Below are 17034 nucleotides of genomic sequence, written 5' to 3'. Positions count from 1 at the left end.
GTGTGTTTGTGTCGGGGGGGGGGGGGGTCTCATGGCACAGGGGAGAGCAGGAAGTGACACCCTCCCCTTGTGCTTCCCCCCTCCCCAGAGACCCACCGCACGGTGCTGAACCAGATCCTGCGCCAGTCCACCACCCACCTGGCCGACGGGCCCTTCGCCGTCCTGGTCGACTACATCCGCGTGTTGGACTTCGACGTCAAGCGCAAGTAGGGCGGGCCAGGGAGGTGGGCTTGGGGGGTGGGGTGAGGGGGGCAGGGCATGCCTGGGGGCGGGACAAGGGCCATGTCCAGTAGCGGTGGGTTCCCCAGGCAGACACCCTGCGCTGGGGATGGGGGCTGTGTCAAGGAGGCGGAGGGCAGGCCATGGTGCGTTGGGTGGGGCAATGGGGCTGTGTCCAGTGGCGGTGGGTTCCCCAGGCACGGACACCCTGCGCTGGGGATGGGGGCTGTGTCAAGGAGGCGGAGGGCAGGCCATGGTGCGTTGGGTGGGGCAATGGGGCTGTGTCCAGTGGCGGTGGGTTCCCCAAGCCCTGACACCGCGCCCGCCCGCCCCCTCCCAGGTACTTCCGCCAGGAGCTGGAGCGGCTGGACGAGGGGCTGCGCAAGGAGGACATGGCCGTCCACGTGCGCCGTGACCACGTCTTCGAGGACTCGTACCGTGAGCTGCACCGCAAGTCGCCCGAGGAGATGAAGAACCGACTGTGAGCCCGGCTTCTCTGGGGTTGGGGGGGGGGGCAGCAGCCGGGTACCCCACAGCTGGGTGGGGGTGGGCAGGGAGTGAGAGTCCCACCCACTAACCCTCTCCCAGGTACATTGTGTTCGAGGGGAAATGGGGGGGGGTGCCTGGTGGGGGCGGAGCTATGTGGGTTCCACCCCCTAACCACCTCCCCTGTCGTCCGCCCCCCCCCCTTCCCGGTACATCATCTTGGAGGGCGAGGAGGGGCAGGATGTGGGTGGGTGGAACTGGGAGATGGGAGTGGGGCTGGGGGCACCTAGTGGGCACGGGGCTGCGTGGGTCCCCTCCCAACCCCCTGCCCCCGCAGGCATATCGTATTGGAGGGCGAGGAGGGGCAGGGGGAACAGGGGAGATGGGAGTGGGGCAGGGGGTGGGGCTGTGTGGGGTCCCCCCCCGCCGGTACGTAGTGTTCGAGGGCGAGGAGGGGCAGGACGCGGGCGGGGGGAACGGGAGATGGGAGTGGGGCAGGGGGCACCCAGCAGGGGCGGGGCTGCGTGGGTCCCCCCCTAACCCCCTGCCCCCGCAGGTACATCGTGTTCGAGGGCGAGGAGGGGCAGGACGCGGGCGGGCTGCTCCGGGAGTGGTACATGATCATCTCGCGGGAGATGTTCAACCCCATGTACGCCCTGTTCCGCACCTCGCCCGGCGACCGCGTCACCTACACCATCAACCCCTCGTCCCACTGCAACCCCAACCACCTGAGCTACTTCAAGTTCGTGGGGCGCATCGTGGCCAAGGCCGTGTACGACAACCGCCTGCTGGAGTGTTACTTCACCCGCTCCTTCTACAAGCACATCCTGGGCAAGTCTGTCAGGTGCGCCGGGGCCGGGGGCCAGGGCTCTGGGGGCCTCGGCCTGGGACTGGGGGGACACTGGTCTCCAAGGGGCCTGCCAGGGGTTACTGGAGCTGGGGGCGGCTCCGTGACCCCACTGACCCCCGTCCCCCCCCAGGTACACGGATATGGAGAGCGAGGATTACCACTTCTACCAGGGCCTGGTTTACCTGCTAGAGAATGATGTGTCCACGCTAGGCTACGACCTGACCTTCAGCACCGAGGTACCGGGTGCCAGGGGGCTGCGGGACACCCTGCGGGGAGGGTGACGGGCTTGGGGAAGGCTGGATGGGGCCAAGGGTATGGGCGGCACTGGCTGGGAATGGAGCCCCCCCTCACCCGCTCTGCCCCCCCCCCCCCAGGTACAGGAGTTCGGGGTATGTGAGGTGCGGGACCTCAAGCCCAACGGGGCCAATATCCTGGTGACGGAGGAGAACAAGAAGGAATACGTGCACCTGGTCTGCCAGATGAGGATGACAGGTAGGCGGCTGGGGGGTGGTTCTGGTGGGGAGCCCAGGTTTCTTCAGCCAGTGAGAGTGAGCTGTAAATAGAGTGCTAAGCAGGAGCCAGGACTCCTGGGTTCTCTCCCGACTCCAGCCCCGCCTTCCCTCCTGGGGGTTGGAGCAGGGAGCCCGGACTCCTGGGTTCTCTCCCGACTCCAGGAGGGAAGGTGGGGCTGGGGGTTGGAGCAGGATGGGGCTCACTGGCTTCATTCCCCCACACCTCAGGAGCCATCCGCAAGCAGCTGGCTGCCTTCCTGGAGGGTTTCTACGAGATCATCCCCAAGCGCCTCATCTCCATCTTCACGGAGCAGGAGTTGGAGCTTCTCATCTCGGGGCTGCCCACCATCGACATTGACGACCTCAAATCCAACACCGAGTATCACAAGTACCAGTCCAACTCCATCCAGGTGAGGGGCTGCCCCAGAGCTGGCTGCAGCTCCACACCGGGCGGCGTTATGTGTGGCTGTTCCCCAGCTGCCCCGCCCCAGAGCTGGCTGCATCTCCGCACCGTGCAAGCCAGCCCTGTGCGGCGTTAGGTGCGGCTGTGTCCCAGCTCCTCTCTCCCGGCTCCTCTCCCCCGGCTCTGACCTGCTCCCTCTCCCCTGGCAGATCCAGTGGTTCTGGCGAGCCCTGCGCTCCTTTGACCAGGCAGACCGAGCCAAGTTCCTGCAGTTCGTGACGGGCACCTCCAAGGTTCCTCTGCAGGGCTTCGCCGCCCTGGAGGGTATGAACGGCATCCAGAAATTCCAGATCCACCGAGACGACCGCTCCACCGACAGATTGCCTTCCGCTCACACATGGTGAGGGGCCAGGGCAGGGGGGCCAGGCAGGGACACACGGGGCTGGGTCCCACCCATGGGAAGTGGGGGACAGGCGCCGGGGCGGGGGGTGAGCTGTAGACTCTGCTCTCCTGGGAATTGGGGGTGGGGTGCACAGTGCCCGATCCTAGAATGGGGGGGGGTTGTTGGCCTCCTGCCCCCCCTCACTGATTTCTCCCCCTCCACCCCAGTTTCAATCAGCTGGACCTTCCCGCCTACGAGAGCTACGAGAAGCTACGTCACATGCTGCTACTGGCCATCCAGGAGTGCTCGGAAGGCTTCGGCCTGGCATGAGCCGGGCTTCCCGCCTCCACGGCTCTTTTTGTACTGAGGCAGACTCGGGGGAAAGGGAGGGGCGTGGGGGGAGGGGCCAAGCCATGGGGGCGGGGCCTAGCGGATCTCCACCCCCTCCCTTTGAGGTGGCGCCCCCCCACCACACACACACATCCCCACATGCGTCCGGAGAGAAGACAAATGATATATATAAATATATATATATTTTTTTTGGTTTAGTTTGCATTTCTTAAGTTGTGCTTGGAATGTGTTGACGTGAGCCGGACAGACGAGACGATGATACAATCTGCTTTGGTTTCTCGATCCTTCCCCTTGCCCCAGCCCCCTTCTGTCCCCGCCCCCACCCTGTTGGGCCCCTGCAGAGGGGGAGGGGAAAACAAGGGGGGGTGGGACGCCCTGAGGTTTAAAAGAAGAAATCCCTCCCCCCTCCAAAAGAAGAAAAAGACAAAAAAAAAATTAAAAAATAAAAGCGCACTCTTGGTAAGAAACCCGGCTGTCGTGTCTTCGTCCGGCGTTGCCGCGTGGGGGCAGAGAGCTCCTGGGCCCCAAAACCGGAGGGGCCTGTGTGACCCAGGCCAGGGAACGGCCTAGAGCGGCTCTGTTGGAAACACACCGCGTGTTGATGGGAAAACGGTCGGAACCAGAGACTCCCCCACGCCCCTGGGTCGGACGTTCCAGCCAGTAACTCACCGCACAGTCCATTCCAGGCTGTTTGTCTCACTTCCGCTTCCAGCTTCGCACTGGGAGCTCCTGTTCTGCCGGTTCTCTGCCACGACCCCCAAATCTGCCCAGGACTCACTGCTTTCCAGGGGAGAGACCCCCAACCTGTACGCATGCCCGGCCTCTTGTTCCCCGACGGACCGGTTTCCGTTTCGCTGGATTAAAGCACTTTGCGCTCGGTTTGCCAGCCTGGTCCGGAGCAGTGACCTGCCCTCTGCACAATTTCCCACAATGCTTGTGTCGTCTGCAAACTTTATCAGCAAGGATTGTTTTCAGCCACGTCATTGATCAAAATGTTTCTTGGCGTTGGACCAAGAACCAATCCCTGTGGGACCCCGCTGGAAACAGACCCACTTGATGAAGATTCCGTGGTTAGTCACATTTTGAGACCTATCCGTTAGGCAGTGTATCTATTTAATGTGGGCTGGGTTCATATTACATCGTTTGAGGTTTCTGATGAAGATGTCTTGCGGTACCAACTGAAATGCCTCACCAAAGTCTGTTACGTCAGCGCTATTACCTCCGTTGATGCAACTTGTAATCTCATCAACAATAGATATCAAGTTAGTTTGACAGGATCTAATTTTGGTAAGTCCATCTTGATTAACATTACCCTCCTTTAATTCCTTACTAGTCGAGTCCTGTTCCAACCTCTCCATTATCTTGTCCAGGATTGATGCCACACCATGCACCCTCTTTAAATATTGGCATAATATTTCTTCCACTCTGCTGGAACTTCACCTGCGTGCCAAGACTTACTGGAAATCAGCATTAATGGTCCAGCGAGCTCCTCAGCCAGCTCTTGTAAAACTCTTGGATGCAAGTTACCTAGAGCTGCTGATTTAAAAATATCTAACTTTTTAGTAGCTTCTACTGAACATCCTCTAGAGATATTAGTGGAATGGAAAGTGTTGTTGTCACCATATGACTGTGTCGTCTGTTTTCCTCACAAACACAGAAAAGAACTATTTATTAAAAACAGCTGCCTTTTTCTGCATTAAAATTGATTATTCTACTGTTTCCATCTAGTCATGGATCCATGCCAGTGTCAGGATTCTTTTTGTTCCTGATATATATGAAATACTCCTTTTTGTCCTTAATTCTATTGGCTCCTTGTACGTCTCTTAGCTTCCCTCATCAGTTTTCTACAATTCATAACTTCTGGTTTATATTCATTACTATCAACTTTCCCTTCGCGTGTGTGTGTAATATATATAAATAAATAGCTCCCTTCACATCCCCACTCAACCTTTGTCAAGGGGGAGATTGTGGCTTTTAGGACATCTAGTACGTGGTCCTTAAATGGTTCCCAATTCTAGTCACATTTTTGTGGTTAAATTCTTCCTCCCAGCTGCCTGGGCTCATCAGCTCTTTCAGCATTGGGAAACTGGCCCTGTCAAAGCACCAGGTGTAGCTGTCACTAGGCTGGCTGCAAATCACATGGACTGCCGCTCCCATTAACTTTTAGTGCTGTGAGGTTTGGACAAGGCCTAAAACATAAGAACGGCCCTACTGGGTCAGCCCAAATGACCATCTAGCCCAGTGTCCTGTCTTCCGACAGTGACCAGTGCCAGGTGCCCCAGAGGGAATGAACAGAACAGGGAATCACCAAGTGATCCATCCCGTCACCCATTCCCAGCTCCTGGCAAACAGAGGCTCGGGCGACCATCCTTGCCCATCCTGGCTAATATGAATTTATTTAGGTCTTTTTTGAACCCTGTTATGGTCTTGGCCTTCACAATATCCTCTGGCAAGGAGTTCCACAGGCTGACTGTGAGTTAGGTGAAAAAATACTTCCTTTTGTTTGTTTTAAACCTGCTGCCTGTTAATGTCATTTGGTGACCCCTAGTTCTTGTGCTATGAGAAGGAGTAAATAATGCTTCCTTATTCACTTTCTCCACCCCACTCATGATTTTATAGACCTCTATCACATCCCCCCTTAGTCGTCTCTCTTCCAAACTGAAAAGTCCCTGTCTTGTTAATCTCTTCTTTTATTGCTCTTTTCGAAGCTTTTCCAATTCCAATATAACATTTTAGAGATGGGGCGACCACATCTGCATGCACTATTCAAGTTGTGGGTGTGCCATGGATTTCTATTGAGGCAGTACGATATTTTCTGTCTTATTCTTGATCCCTTTCTTAATGATTCCCAACACTCTGGTCACTTTTTTGACAGCCACTGCACATTGAGTGGATGTTTTCAGAGAACTCTCCACAATGACTCCAAGATCTCCTCCTCCTTGAGTGGTAACAGCTAATTTAGCCCCCATCATTGTATGTGTGTAGTGGGGGTTATGTTTTCCAATGTGCATTACTTTGCACTTATCAACATTGAATTCCATCTGCCATTTTGCTGCCCGGTCACCCAGTTTTGTGAGATCCCTTTGTAGCTCTTCGTGGTCTGTCTAGGACTTAACTATCTCGAGTGCTTTTGTATCCTCTGCAAATTTTGCCACCTCCCTGGGGGATACCACCATTTACCTCTTTTTTCCAGATCATTTCTGAATATATTGAAAAGGACTGGTGCCCATACAGACCCCTGGGGGATACCACTATTTACCTCTCCCCATACTGAAAACTGATCATTTATTCCTACTCTTTGTTTCCTATCTTTTAACCCGTTATCAATCCATGAGAGAACCTTCCCTCTTATCCCGTGGCAGCTGACTTTGCGTAAGAGCCCTTGGTGAGGGACCTTGTCCAAGGCTTTCTGAAAATCTAAGTACACTGTATCCACTGGCTTCCCCTTGTCCACATGCTTGTTGACCCCCTCAAAGAATTTGAGTAGATTGGTGAGCCAGGATTTCCCTTTACTAAAACCATGTTGACGCTTCCCCAACAAATTATGTTCATCTCTGTGTCTGACAATTTTGTTCTTTACTATAGTTTCAGGCTTACCCGCCTGTAATTGCTGGGATCGCCTCTGGAGCCCTTTTTAAAATTGGTGTCACGTTAGCTGCCCTCCGGTCATTGGGTACAGAAGCTGATTTAAATGCTAGGTTACAAACCACAGTTAGCAGTCCTGCAATTTCACATTTGAGTCCTTCAGAACTCTTGGGGATCCCATCTGGTTCTGGTGGCTTATTGCTGTTTTAATTTTTCAATTTGTTCCCAAACCTCTAATGACACCTCAGTCTGGGACAGTTCCTCAGACCTGTCACCTAATGAGACTGGCTCAGGTTGGGGAATCTCCCTCACGTCCTCAGCCATGAAGACGGATGCAAAGATTTCATTTAGTTTCTCCACAAAGACCTTATCGTCCTTGAGTGCTCCTTTAGTATCTCGATCATCTAGTGGCCCCACTGGTTCTTTAGCAGCTTCCCACTTCTGATGTACTTAAAAAAAATTTGCTTTTATTTTTTGAGTCTTTGGCTGGCTGTTCCTCAAATTCTACTTTGGCCTCCTAATTGTATTTTTACACTTCATTTGCCAGAGTTTAGGCTCTTTCTATTTTCCTCACTAGGATTTAAATTCCACTTTTTAAAGATGCCTTTTTGCCTCACTGCGCTTTTACTTTGAGCGAGGGTGGCTCTTTTTTGGTTCTCTTGCGATTGTTTTTTTTTAATTTGGGGTGTACATTTAAGTTGAGCCTCTATTATGGTGTCTTTAAAAAGTTTCCAGGAAGCTTGCAGGGATTTCACTTTTGGTGCTATACTGCTTAATTTCTGTTTCACTGACCACCTTGTTTTTGGGTAGTTCCCCTTTCTGAAATTAAATGCTACAGAGTTGGGCTGCAGTGGTAGTTTCCCCTCGCAGGGATGTTACACTTAATTATATTATGGTCACTATTACTAAGCAGTTCAGTTATATTCACCTCTTGGTCCAGATCCTGTGCTCCACTTAAAGACTAAATCAAGAATTGCCTCTCTGGACTAGCTGTTCCAAGAAGCCGTCATTTAAGGTGTCAAGAATCTTTATCTCTCCATCCTGTTCTGGGGGCACATGTGCCCCGTCAATATGCAGATAGTTGAAATCCCCTATTATTATTGAGTGTTTTGTTTTTATTGTCTCTATAATCTCCCTGAGCGTTTCACAGTTACTGTCACCATCCTGGTCAGGTGGTCAGTAATGAATAATAAGAATATAGCAGTAGGGATTTGAGCATGGAATTACTATGGAGAGAGATTCTATAGTACAACTTGATCTATTTATAATTTTTACTTCACTTGATTCTATGCTTTCTTTCACATATAGTACCACTCCCTCACCAGCCCGACCTGTTCTGTCATTCTGATGATATATTTTTGTACCCTGGTACATTAATTATCCTCATTCCACCAAGTTTCTGATGCCTAGTATATCAATATCCTCAATGAATATGAGGCACTCTAGTTCACCTATCTTATTATTTAGACTTCTAGCATTGGTATATAAGCACTTCAAAAACTTGTCACTTTTTAGCTCTCTCCCATTACATGATGTAATTGAATGGGACTCTCTCATTTGATTAAAGAACAGGAGGACGTGTGGCACCTTAGAGACTAACAAATTTATTTGAGCATAAGCTTTTGTGAGCTACAGCTCACTTCATTGAATGCATCCGCTGAAGCGAGCTGTAGCTCACAAAAGCTTATGCTCAAATAAATTTGTTAGTCTCTAAGGTGCTACACGTCCTCCTGTTCTTTTTGTGGCTCTAGCCTAACACGGCTGCTACTCTGAAACCTGTCATTTTGATTGTTTCTCATCAGATCTTACCCTTATTTTATCCTCTTCCATCCTCTTCCCCCTTATTAGAACATAGAGAATCTCCATTAATAATCCTGGCTAGAACACGTGCTCCCCTCCACCTCCTGGCTTCCCCTAGCCCTTAACATTAAAAAGGTCGCAGAGTGGTTTTTAAACTAAGTGCTGGTACTCTGGCTCAGGTCTAGCCCGTCCTTCCTGGGCAGGCTCCCCTTTCCCCAAAGTTTCCCCTGTTCCTAATAAATCTAAACGGCTCCTCCCTACCCTGTCATCTCAGCCACGCAGTGGGACCCTGCAGTTCTCCTTTGCAAACTGGTCCTGCTTGTGGAACTGGGAGCAGCTAGAGATCCTGGGGGCGGTGTTTGGGGTGTGGGGGACTCAGAGCCAGGCTACTGCTCTGTTAGTACCTGACCCCCAGCCCCGTTGGTGCCCCTCACTCCTGACTTGCAGCCCCTCGGCTCTGCGATCTTGGCTCCAGGCTGGACATGGGGTGGCAAGAGCTGGGTGCAGGGGTGAGATACTGCTGGGGCGGGGGGGGGGGAGATGTTAATTCCCCCTTACCCCAGTCCTCCTGCAGGGAACCAGGCTGGAACTTAAATCACGCAGCCTCTGTTGCAGGGGGGGGCAGAATGAGCACTGGAATGCCGGCGCCATCTTGGTAGAGGCCTGGAAAGGCTGTTGCGTGGGCGCCATATTGGATGTGTCGGATGAGTACTCAGTGCGGTCGGGAGAAGGACGCCATATTTATTGTGTCGGAAATAATGGAGGGCGCCCCATGTGCGCCATCTTGGGTGTGGCCCTGCCACAATGGCCGCTACTGATGCGCCATCTTGGGTGTGGCATGTGCTAGATTTGCTCCCCCCGCATTATGTCATAGAGAGGAGTGTGACGTTATAATTTACCCTCGCCAGGCACGGGGAGGGGGGGAAAGGGGGTGGGGCCAGTGGGAGCTGGAGACCGCCCCCAGCTGCTGTCGCTGCGAGCGCCCCCTAGAGGGGCCGCAGAGGTGAGCTGCAGCCCCATACGCCGGGCGGGGGAGTGAGCTCCCCTTCCTCTAAAATAGCGGCTACAGAGACCCCCCCACCCCAAAGGGGCTGGTCCCTCCCAAGGGATAGAACTGTCCCCAATAGGGGGCGGGGCATGGAACTAGGGGGCGGGGCTTGGACCTCGGGAGGCGGGACTATGGGAAAGCCTGGAGCTGCGGGAGAGGTTCAGAGCTGGGAGGGGGTCTCAAGATAGCTGGGAAATTTCCTACTGCTACAACCCCACCCCACGTTGGCTGTGTCACCCCCGCCACTATCACAATGGGGTGGGGGGCAGAGGCACCTGGGGCTGCAGGACCAGCAGGTCTGCGGTGGGGGGGGCTTACACCCAAAAAGCCCGGCACTCTCCAGGCTGCAAACAGAACCCAGGAGTCCCGGCTCCCAGCCCCCCCTGCTCTAGCCCACTAGACCCCACTCCCTTCCCAGAGCCATGGAGAGAACCCAGGCGTCCGGGCTCCCTGCCCCTATATTCTAGGCTGCTGGGACGATGCACGAGGAGTTCGTCCTGCCGTATTACACGGCGGATTGCGACCAGGCGCGAGGGCTGATGAACACGGCCATGGGGCCACTGCAGCGCCAGCTCCGGGCGGGCGAGTACGAGATCTTCCAGTACGCCCCCATATTCGAGAGCGACTTCATACAGGTACGGGGCGGGGGCTCAGAACTGGGGGCAGGACTATAGGGAAAGGGCAGAGCTGGGGGTGGGGGCTCAGCTGGGGGCGGGACTATAGGGAAAGGGCAGAGCTGGGGGCGGGGCTATAGGGGCGGGGACTCAGCTGGGGGCGGGGCTATAGGGGAAGGGCGGGGGCTCAGCTGGGGGCGGGGCTATAGGGGAAGGGCAGTGTTGGGGGCGGGGGCTCAGAACTGGGGGCAGGACTATAGGGAAAGGGCAGAGCTGGGGGCGGGGCTATAGGGGGCAGGGACTCAGCTGGGGGCGGGGCTATAGGGGGCGGGGACTCAGCTGGGGGCGGGGCTATAGGGGGCGGGGACTCAGCTGGGGGCGGGGCTATAGGGGAAGGGCAGAGCTGGGGGCGGGCCTATGGGGCAGCAAACAGCTGGGGCTAAGCAGCTGAGGGGGGATGCACTAACCTGCCCCTCTACGCCCCACCCACAGATCAGCAAGCGCGGGGAGGTGGTGGACGTGCACAATCGTGTCCGAGTGGTCACGGTGGGCGTGGCCTGCACCAGCCCAGCCCTCCTGGTGCCCAACGTGCTGCTGCTGGCCCGGCCCGTGGTCCCCTCCGAGGAGAGCCGGGGCCGCCGGGGTCCCCCTGCCAAGGCACTGGAGCTTACCAGGTGAGACCCCCCCCCATAAATGGTGCTCCTCACTCCTGACCCGCAGCCCCTGCTAGCCCGGCCCTGGGCCCCCCCCAGCTCTGCCGGTGCCCCCCCCCAGCTCTGCCGGTGCCCCTCACTCCTGACCCGCAGCCCCTGCTAACCCGGCCCTGGGCCCCCCCCCAGCTCTGTCAATGCCCCTCACTCCTGACCTGCAGCCCCTGCTAGCCCGGCCCTGGGCCCCCCCCAGCTCTGCCGGTGCCCCTCACTCCTGACCCGCAGCCCCTGCTAGCCCGGCCCTGGGCCCCCCCCCAGCTCTGCCGGTGCCCCTCACTCCTGACCCGCAGCCCCCTGCTGTCCCTGCAGGCTGCTCCCGCTGCGGTTTGTGAAGATCTCAGTGCACGACAGCGACATGCGGCAGCTGCGGCTCAAGCTGGCCAGTGGCCGCTCATTCTACCTGCAGCTCTGCCCCCAGGGCGACACCCACTGCGAGCTCTTCGACGTGTGGGTGCAGATCATCAACCTCCTCCGGCCGCCCGCCGAGGGGAGCTACGGAGGCCAGGCTCTGCCCGGAGACCCCGGGGCTTTCGGGGAACCCCTGTTTCGAGGCATCAGCCAGGACACCACCGGGGTGAGACACCACCAGCTGCTCCCCCCAGGGCTGGGCTTGGGGTCTAGTGGTTAGAGCAGGTCGGCTGGGAGCCAGGACTTCTGAGTTCCCTGGCTCAGGGAGGCGGGGCTGGGAGCCTGGACTCCTGGGTTCCCTAGCTCTAACCCATCCCGTTGTCCTCCCCAGAGCCTGGAGTCACTGGCCGCCGAGGAAGAGGGCCCGGATGCCTTGAGCGTCCGCAGTCTCCGGACCGCCAGCCCCTCCAGGGATGACCCAGAGAGCTTGCGCAGCCGGACCCCCCCCAGCCTCAGCCCCTCGCTGCCCCGCAAGCCGCCCAGCGTGGGGAGGGGGTCGCAGCGGGGCGGGTCCACAGGGGAGCGCAGGAGCCAGGCTGAGTCGCCAGGGGGGTCACTGGCCCCCCAGGAGAAGAACCAGGGCAGCCTGCAGGGCAGCCAGGGGAGCAGCCCCTTGAGCAAGAAGAAAGAGTCCAGCAGGTGAGGGGGTGGGGGGAGGGCCGAGGAAATTGGGATCCGGCGGGTTGGGGGCAATGGGAGGTGCCGGGGGTATGGAGCCGTGAGAGTTGGAGGAGGTTGGGGGGGGGGTGGGGGGGAAGGTGGGGGGAAGATGGGAAGGTCAGGGGGAAGGGAGGCATGGGGGGGAGATGGAGGGCCTGGGAGATCAGGGGAAGGTGGGGGGAGGCGTGGGGGGATCTCAGGGTCTCATTGTTTCATCATTTCATTTCCAGGCGGGCAGATCGAGGAGGGGGAACCACACGGAGCAAATCATCGCAGACCCGGAGTAGGAACCCGGAGTAGTCCCCCCAGCTGCTCTCCCTGCGTGACAGCCCCCTAGCCCAGCCCTCCCCCACTGCATCCCCCAGCTAGCCCCTGCGGCCCGACCCCCGTGCACTCCGTCTGCCCATCCCTCTGCCACCGAGGGTTGCCAACTTTCTAATGGCAGAAAACCAAACAACCTTGCTCCGCCTCCTGCCCCGCCCCTTCTCTGAAGTCCCGCCCCCATTCACTCAGGCTCCCGCCCCTCCCTCTGCCCCACCCTCACAGGACTGGGGCCCGGGGTTGGGGTGCTGGAGGGGGCGTGTGAGGGCTCCAGTTGGGGGTGTGGGCTCTGGGGTGGGGCACGGGAGAGGGGCTCTGGGCTGGGGTGAGGGTGGGGGGATGCGAGCTCCGCGAAGGACCTGGTGGCCACTTGGGGAGCCGTGCGGGCCTGGCAGGCAGGGAGCCGGACTTGTAACAGCCCGGTCAGCGGTGCCGGCGGGAGCCGCCAGGGTCCCGCTGCGAAGGGGCGGTCTGGGGTCCGAGTGGGGACACGCCCGGCCCCCCAGGCAGGCTGATGCCCGGCCCCGTTCTCTGCCCCGGCTGCAGGCAGGAAGCCCAGCCGGATCCTGTCGCTGGTGAAGTCTCTGTCCCGCGCCAGCCTGAGCCGGGGCGACGGCCGGAGCCGCCCCCCCAAGGACAAGAAGAAGAAGCGCTGAGGGGAGGAGCCAGCTGCACGTGGGAGGAGCCAGCAGAGAAGGGGGAGGGGCATGATGGAGAAAGGGGCGGAGCCTCCTGGGGCAATTGGGGAGGAACCTGCCTGAGAGCCCAATAAAGTCTCAGTTACCAGCAAGGGGCGTGGTCCTGAGGGGGAGGGGCTACCCCATGGGGCGTGGCCATATGAGGGCGGGGCTCTGGCAGCAGGGGCGGGGCTCGGAGCGTTTCTAGTCCGCTCCCGCTTCCCAGACCATCACTTCCGGGGCGGGGCGGAAGTGACGGAGGCGGCGCTCCCGCGCGGCGGGCTCGGGGGATGCGGCTGCTGAGCTGGAACGTGGCCGGGCTCCGGGCCGGGCCGGGCCCCGCGGGGCTCGGGGCGCTGGGCGGGGACGTGATCTGCCTGCAGGAGACCCGCGTCACGCGTGAGCGGGGTCAGGGGTCACAGGGGCGGAGCCAGGGGAGGGGAGCAGAGCAGGGCTTGGGGTGGGAGGTCCCGTGGGGAAGGGAGTCACAGGGCATGGCAAGGAGGGTCACAGGGCAGGGGTCAAAGGGCATGGTCAGGGGAAGTGGGGGGTCACAGGGCAGGGGTCAAAGGGCATGGTCAGGGGAAGTGGGGGGTCACAGGGCAGGGGTCAAAGGGCATGGCCAGGGGAAGTGGGGGGTCACAGGGCATGGCCAGGGAAGTGCGGGGGGCGGCAGAGGACAAAGGGCAGGGCTAGCGATGGGGGGGTCAGGGGTCAAAGGGCACCGTGCACAAGGGGCCAGACAGGCCCAACCTGCCCCCAGAGCGATGGGGAGAGGGGGGCAGAGCCCAGCCTGACCCTGCGGTGACCCCGTGTCCCCAGGGGACCTGCTGGAGGAGCCACTGGCCATGGTGGATGGCTACAACTCCTACTTCAGCTTCTGCCGCACCCGGAGCGGCTACTCAGGTAACCGGGGCTTGGGGCCCAGGCGTCCTGGCTTCCAGTACCCCCCCCAATCACTAGACACCCGCCCCCCCAGAGCTGGGGCTGGCACTGGACTCCTGGGTTCTCTCTCTCCTTTCTATCAGGTGTGGCGACCTTCTGTAAGGACAGTGCCACCCCGCTGGCAGCGGAGGAGGGGCTCTCTGGGCTCCTGGCCCAGCCTGGGGAGGGCGGTGCCGTGGGGTGTTACGGAGACCTAGGGGCCTTCACACCCCAAGAGCTGAAGGCGCTGGACAGCGAGGGGCGCGCGGTGATCACCCACCACCGCATACGGTGAGGGGCGCGGGGACCCCTGCGGGCCATGGGGTATTGTCCCTGAGGATTGTGGGGTGAGGAGCTGTGGGGCAGGTGCCCACAGAGTGCTGGGTTGGGAGGGGCAGGGGGCCAGGTGAGGGGGGATGGTTGTTGCCAAATGCTGGGGCCAGGGGGGGCAGATGCCAGCCTGACCCCCTCCCCCCGCACACGTGTTTTCTGCACCCCCCCCGCAGCACCTCAGCACAGCAGGAGACCACTCTGACGGTGATCAACGTGTACTGCCCCCGGGCCGACCCCCAGCGCCCCGAGCGCACCGCCTACCAGGCATCCTTCTACCGCCTGCTGCAGGGCCGGGCCGAGGCGCTGCTGAGAGACGGGGGGTAGGTACCCTGCCCCCCCCAATCCACAACACCTCCCTACCTGGGCCAAGGCGCTGCTGAGAGACGGGGTTCGTATTCCCCTCAATCTCCCCTGACCTCCCCCTCAACCCAAACCCAAGCACCTCTCAAAGCCAGAGGATCCAGGCCACCCGCACATCTCCTGGAGGATCCAGGCCCCTCCCCTCCCCATAGCCCCACCCAGGTCTTGTCTCTCCACCACCCCCCTTCAGAGCCCCTCCTGGGACTAGAGACCTCCCCATCCTCTCACTGCCTGGTCTCCTCCCTCCAGACCCCTGACCCCCCCGGCCCTGTTTTTTGTCTTCCAGCCACGTTGTGATCTTGGGGGACATTAACACATCGCATCGGCCCATCGACCACTGCGAGCCCGGGGACCTGGTTAGTGCCCAGGGGGGTCCCTCCTCTAATCTGGGGGGTTGGTGGGGAGCCAGGCCACCTGGGTTCTCTCCCCAGCTCAGGGAGGGGAGTGGGGTGTAGAGGGAGCAGGGAGCCAGGACTCCTGGGTTCTCCAGAATACTGACTCTCCCCTCTCCTTCCCCCAGGAAGCGTTCCAGGAGCACCCAGGCCGGCGCTGGCTGGATGGGTTCCTATGGGTGCCAGACGGGCCCCCCGGGCAGGGGCTCTTCGTCGACACCTTCCGCCTCCTGCACCCCAGCCAGCCCTATGCCTTCACCTGTTGGCGCATCGACACCGGCGCCCGGCTCACCAACTACGGCACACGGCTAGACTACGTCCTGGCTGACCGGGCCCTGGCGCTGGCCGAGCTGCGGGACGCCCGCGTCCTGCCCGAGGTGCCCGGCTCCGACCACTGCCCCGTGCTGGCCGAGCTGGCGGCCACCTTCCTGCCGGCGCGCCGCTGCCCCCCGCTCTGCACCCGCCACATGCCTGAATTCGCCGGCACCCAGCAGAAGCTCAGCCGCTTTTTGGTCAGGGTGGAGCGGGGAGTGGGCGCGACATGTCAGGCGGCCGGGGCGGGGCGGGGGTGCTCCACACAGAGGGGGAGACGCCCACCCAGGGGGCAAGGGGACCTGCTGAGCTACTTCAGAGCCTCACAGGGCCAGCTGAGGACAGGCACGACCCCAAATGCACTGGGGCAGAGTGGACAAGAGCCAGCCCAGGATGCCCCAGGGCACAGGACACAGGAGATGGCCCAGGATGCCCCAGGGCAGGGTGGACAATGGGAGCCCTGCAATGGCTTGGTGCCCAGGGAGCTGATGATGGGGCAGGCAGCAGGCACCCAGGACAGCTGCCCGGCCCGCTGGCGTGCAGTGCTGCCCGGCCCGGCCCCCCCACCCTGCTGCCCGGCTCACAGGCAGCCCTGTGCCCTGCGCACCGTCCGCAAACCTGGCCCCAACCGTGGGCGGCGTTTCTACGTGTGCGCCCAGCCCCCTGGGCGCCCCAGCGACCCCCGTGCCCGCTGCGACTTCTTCCGCTGGGCCAGCAAGGGGCACTCGTGAGGGGGTGTTTTTTTTCCTCCCTCAAATCATTCCTGTAGGAATTCGAGCCTGGATTCCTGGGTTGTACAGAAGGGGAAACTCCATCTATTTTTATAAATAAAGAAGATGAAAGACACTGGGTTGGTGTCATTGTTTGTGGGGGAAGCCAGGGTTCTCTCCCCAGCTCTTCCGGGGCCCTTCCCCTGCAAAGATTTCTTTTAGAATCATAGAATATCAGGGTTGGAAGGGACCTCAGGAGGGCATCTAGTCCAACCCCCTGCTCAAAGCAGGGCTAATCCCCAATTTTTGCCCCAGATTCCTAAATGGCCCGCTCAAGGATTGAACTCACAACCCTGGGTTTAGCAGGCTAACTAACTTAGTCCAAAATGCCATCTTTTTTAAAGATGGGCACTAGCCTAATACTGATGAGGTTCCTGAACTGAGGTTCAAGTAGGGGCATTGCCAGCAGACACTCATGAGAGGATTCCAGCCTTTCCAATCCTCTCATGAGTGTCTGCTGGCAATGTTAGGCTAGTGCCCATCTTTACTTTTGGCCCAATTCTACCATTCCTTCTAGCCTAACCTTGCAAGGGGGGGGGGGAACCCCACGACACTCATGAGAGGATTGGTGGGGTAAGGGTGAGGGCAGGTGTGGGTTCCCCCCCTTGCAAGGTGAAAGCTGAGGGGTTGGAGAACAAAGGAATCAGGTGACAAGCTGGCTCAGGAAAGGAACAAAGGCACTTCCTGCAGAAGGCTGTTGACGGGATTGGATTGGCTATGAAACGTTTCATATTCTCTGTGTATATATAAAGTCTGCTGCAGTTTCCACAGTATGCATCCGATGAAGTGAGTTCAAACTTCCCCAGGTCACTGGGTATAATGAGCCCTAGAGGGCAGGGGTCTCTGGCTTAGCTGAAGTCCCTTCCAACCCTGATATACAAGGACACTCTGAGAATCCCGATGGAGGCTGCTACTCT

The 17034-nt window shown here is 59.0% G+C and overlaps 3 protein-coding genes across 11 annotated transcripts in view; all 3 read left to right on the top strand.

Annotated features, from left to right (window-relative positions):
- Positions 1-4922, top strand: part of HUWE1 (HECT, UBA and WWE domain containing E3 ubiquitin protein ligase 1) — a 59860-nt gene extending 54938 nt beyond the window's left edge. For 7 of the 8 annotated variants that reach the window (XM_073321499.1, XM_073321504.1, XM_073321505.1 and 4 more), the window contains 8 exons: positions 89-206; positions 560-700; positions 1262-1549; positions 1686-1791; positions 1930-2047; positions 2296-2477; positions 2680-2870; positions 3080-4922. In XM_073321499.1, the coding sequence (XP_073177600.1) occupies positions 89-206; positions 560-700; positions 1262-1549; positions 1686-1791; positions 1930-2047; positions 2296-2477; positions 2680-2870; positions 3080-3182 (1247 nt within the window). In that variant the 3' untranslated portion in view covers positions 3183-4922. The remainder of the gene's footprint in view (positions 1-88; positions 207-559; positions 701-1261; positions 1550-1685; positions 1792-1929; positions 2048-2295; positions 2478-2679; positions 2871-3079) is intronic. The other variant, XR_012155985.1, reaches the window with a different exon arrangement.
- Positions 4923-9533: 4611 nt separating this feature from the next.
- On the top strand, positions 9534-13135 carry LOC140902000 (Golgi-associated RAB2 interactor protein 6-like). The gene is made up of 7 exons (XM_073321558.1): positions 9534-9591; positions 10104-10271; positions 10743-10924; positions 11270-11534; positions 11700-12007; positions 12259-12311; positions 12896-13135. Exons 2-7 carry the CDS (start codon positions 10116-10118, stop codon positions 13003-13005), a joined length of 1074 nt encoding a protein of 357 aa, XP_073177659.1. The 5' UTR covers positions 9534-9591; positions 10104-10115; the 3' UTR covers positions 13006-13135.
- Positions 13136-13264: 129 nt separating this feature from the next.
- Positions 13265-16193, top strand: APEX2 (apurinic/apyrimidinic endodeoxyribonuclease 2). 2 transcript variants are annotated; one of them, XM_073321535.1, is made up of 6 exons: positions 13265-13425; positions 13849-13932; positions 14055-14241; positions 14457-14603; positions 14930-14999; positions 15164-16193. In XM_073321535.1, the coding sequence occupies exons 1-6, from the start codon at positions 13317-13319 to the stop codon at positions 16076-16078; spliced, it is 1512 nt and encodes a 503-aa protein (XP_073177636.1). In that variant the 5' UTR covers positions 13265-13316; the 3' UTR covers positions 16079-16193. The 2 variants fall into 2 exon arrangements, with proteins under 2 accessions (XP_073177636.1, XP_073177637.1); XM_073321536.1 differs by lacking the exon at positions 13849-13932 and having other exon boundaries at positions 13266-13425.
- The last annotated feature ends 841 nt before the right edge of the window (positions 16194-17034 follow it).

This window comes from Lepidochelys kempii, chromosome 23 (assembly GCF_965140265.1).
Source record: "Lepidochelys kempii isolate rLepKem1 chromosome 23, rLepKem1.hap2, whole genome shotgun sequence".
Classification (NCBI taxonomy): domain Eukaryota; kingdom Metazoa; phylum Chordata; order Testudines; family Cheloniidae; genus Lepidochelys; species Lepidochelys kempii.
Note: the sequence above shows the minus strand (reverse complement) of the source record. Positions and strands in the feature narration are given on the sequence as shown.

Bases quoted from the DNA above. Each gene is read 5' to 3' on its own strand.
- LOC140902000 (XM_073321558.1), top strand. From the start codon at position 10,116: ATGCACGAGGAGTTCGTCCTGCCGTATTACACGGCGGATTGCGACCAG. The intron at 10,272-10,742 runs GTACGGGGCGGG...CCCCACCCACAG, and splicing joins TCGAGAGCGACTTCATACAG to ATCAGCAAGCGCGGGGAGGT. The intron at 12,008-12,258 runs GTGAGGGGGTGG...TTTCATTTCCAG, and splicing joins AAGAAGAAAGAGTCCAGCAG to GCGGGCAGATCGAGGAGGGG.
- APEX2 (XM_073321535.1), top strand. From the start codon at position 13,317: ATGCGGCTGCTGAGCTGGAACGTGGCCGGGCTCCGGGCCGGGCCGGGC. The intron at 14,242-14,456 runs GTGAGGGGCGCG...CCCCCCCCGCAG, and splicing joins ATCACCCACCACCGCATACG to CACCTCAGCACAGCAGGAGA. The intron at 15,000-15,163 runs GTTAGTGCCCAG...TCCTTCCCCCAG, and splicing joins ACTGCGAGCCCGGGGACCTG to GAAGCGTTCCAGGAGCACCC.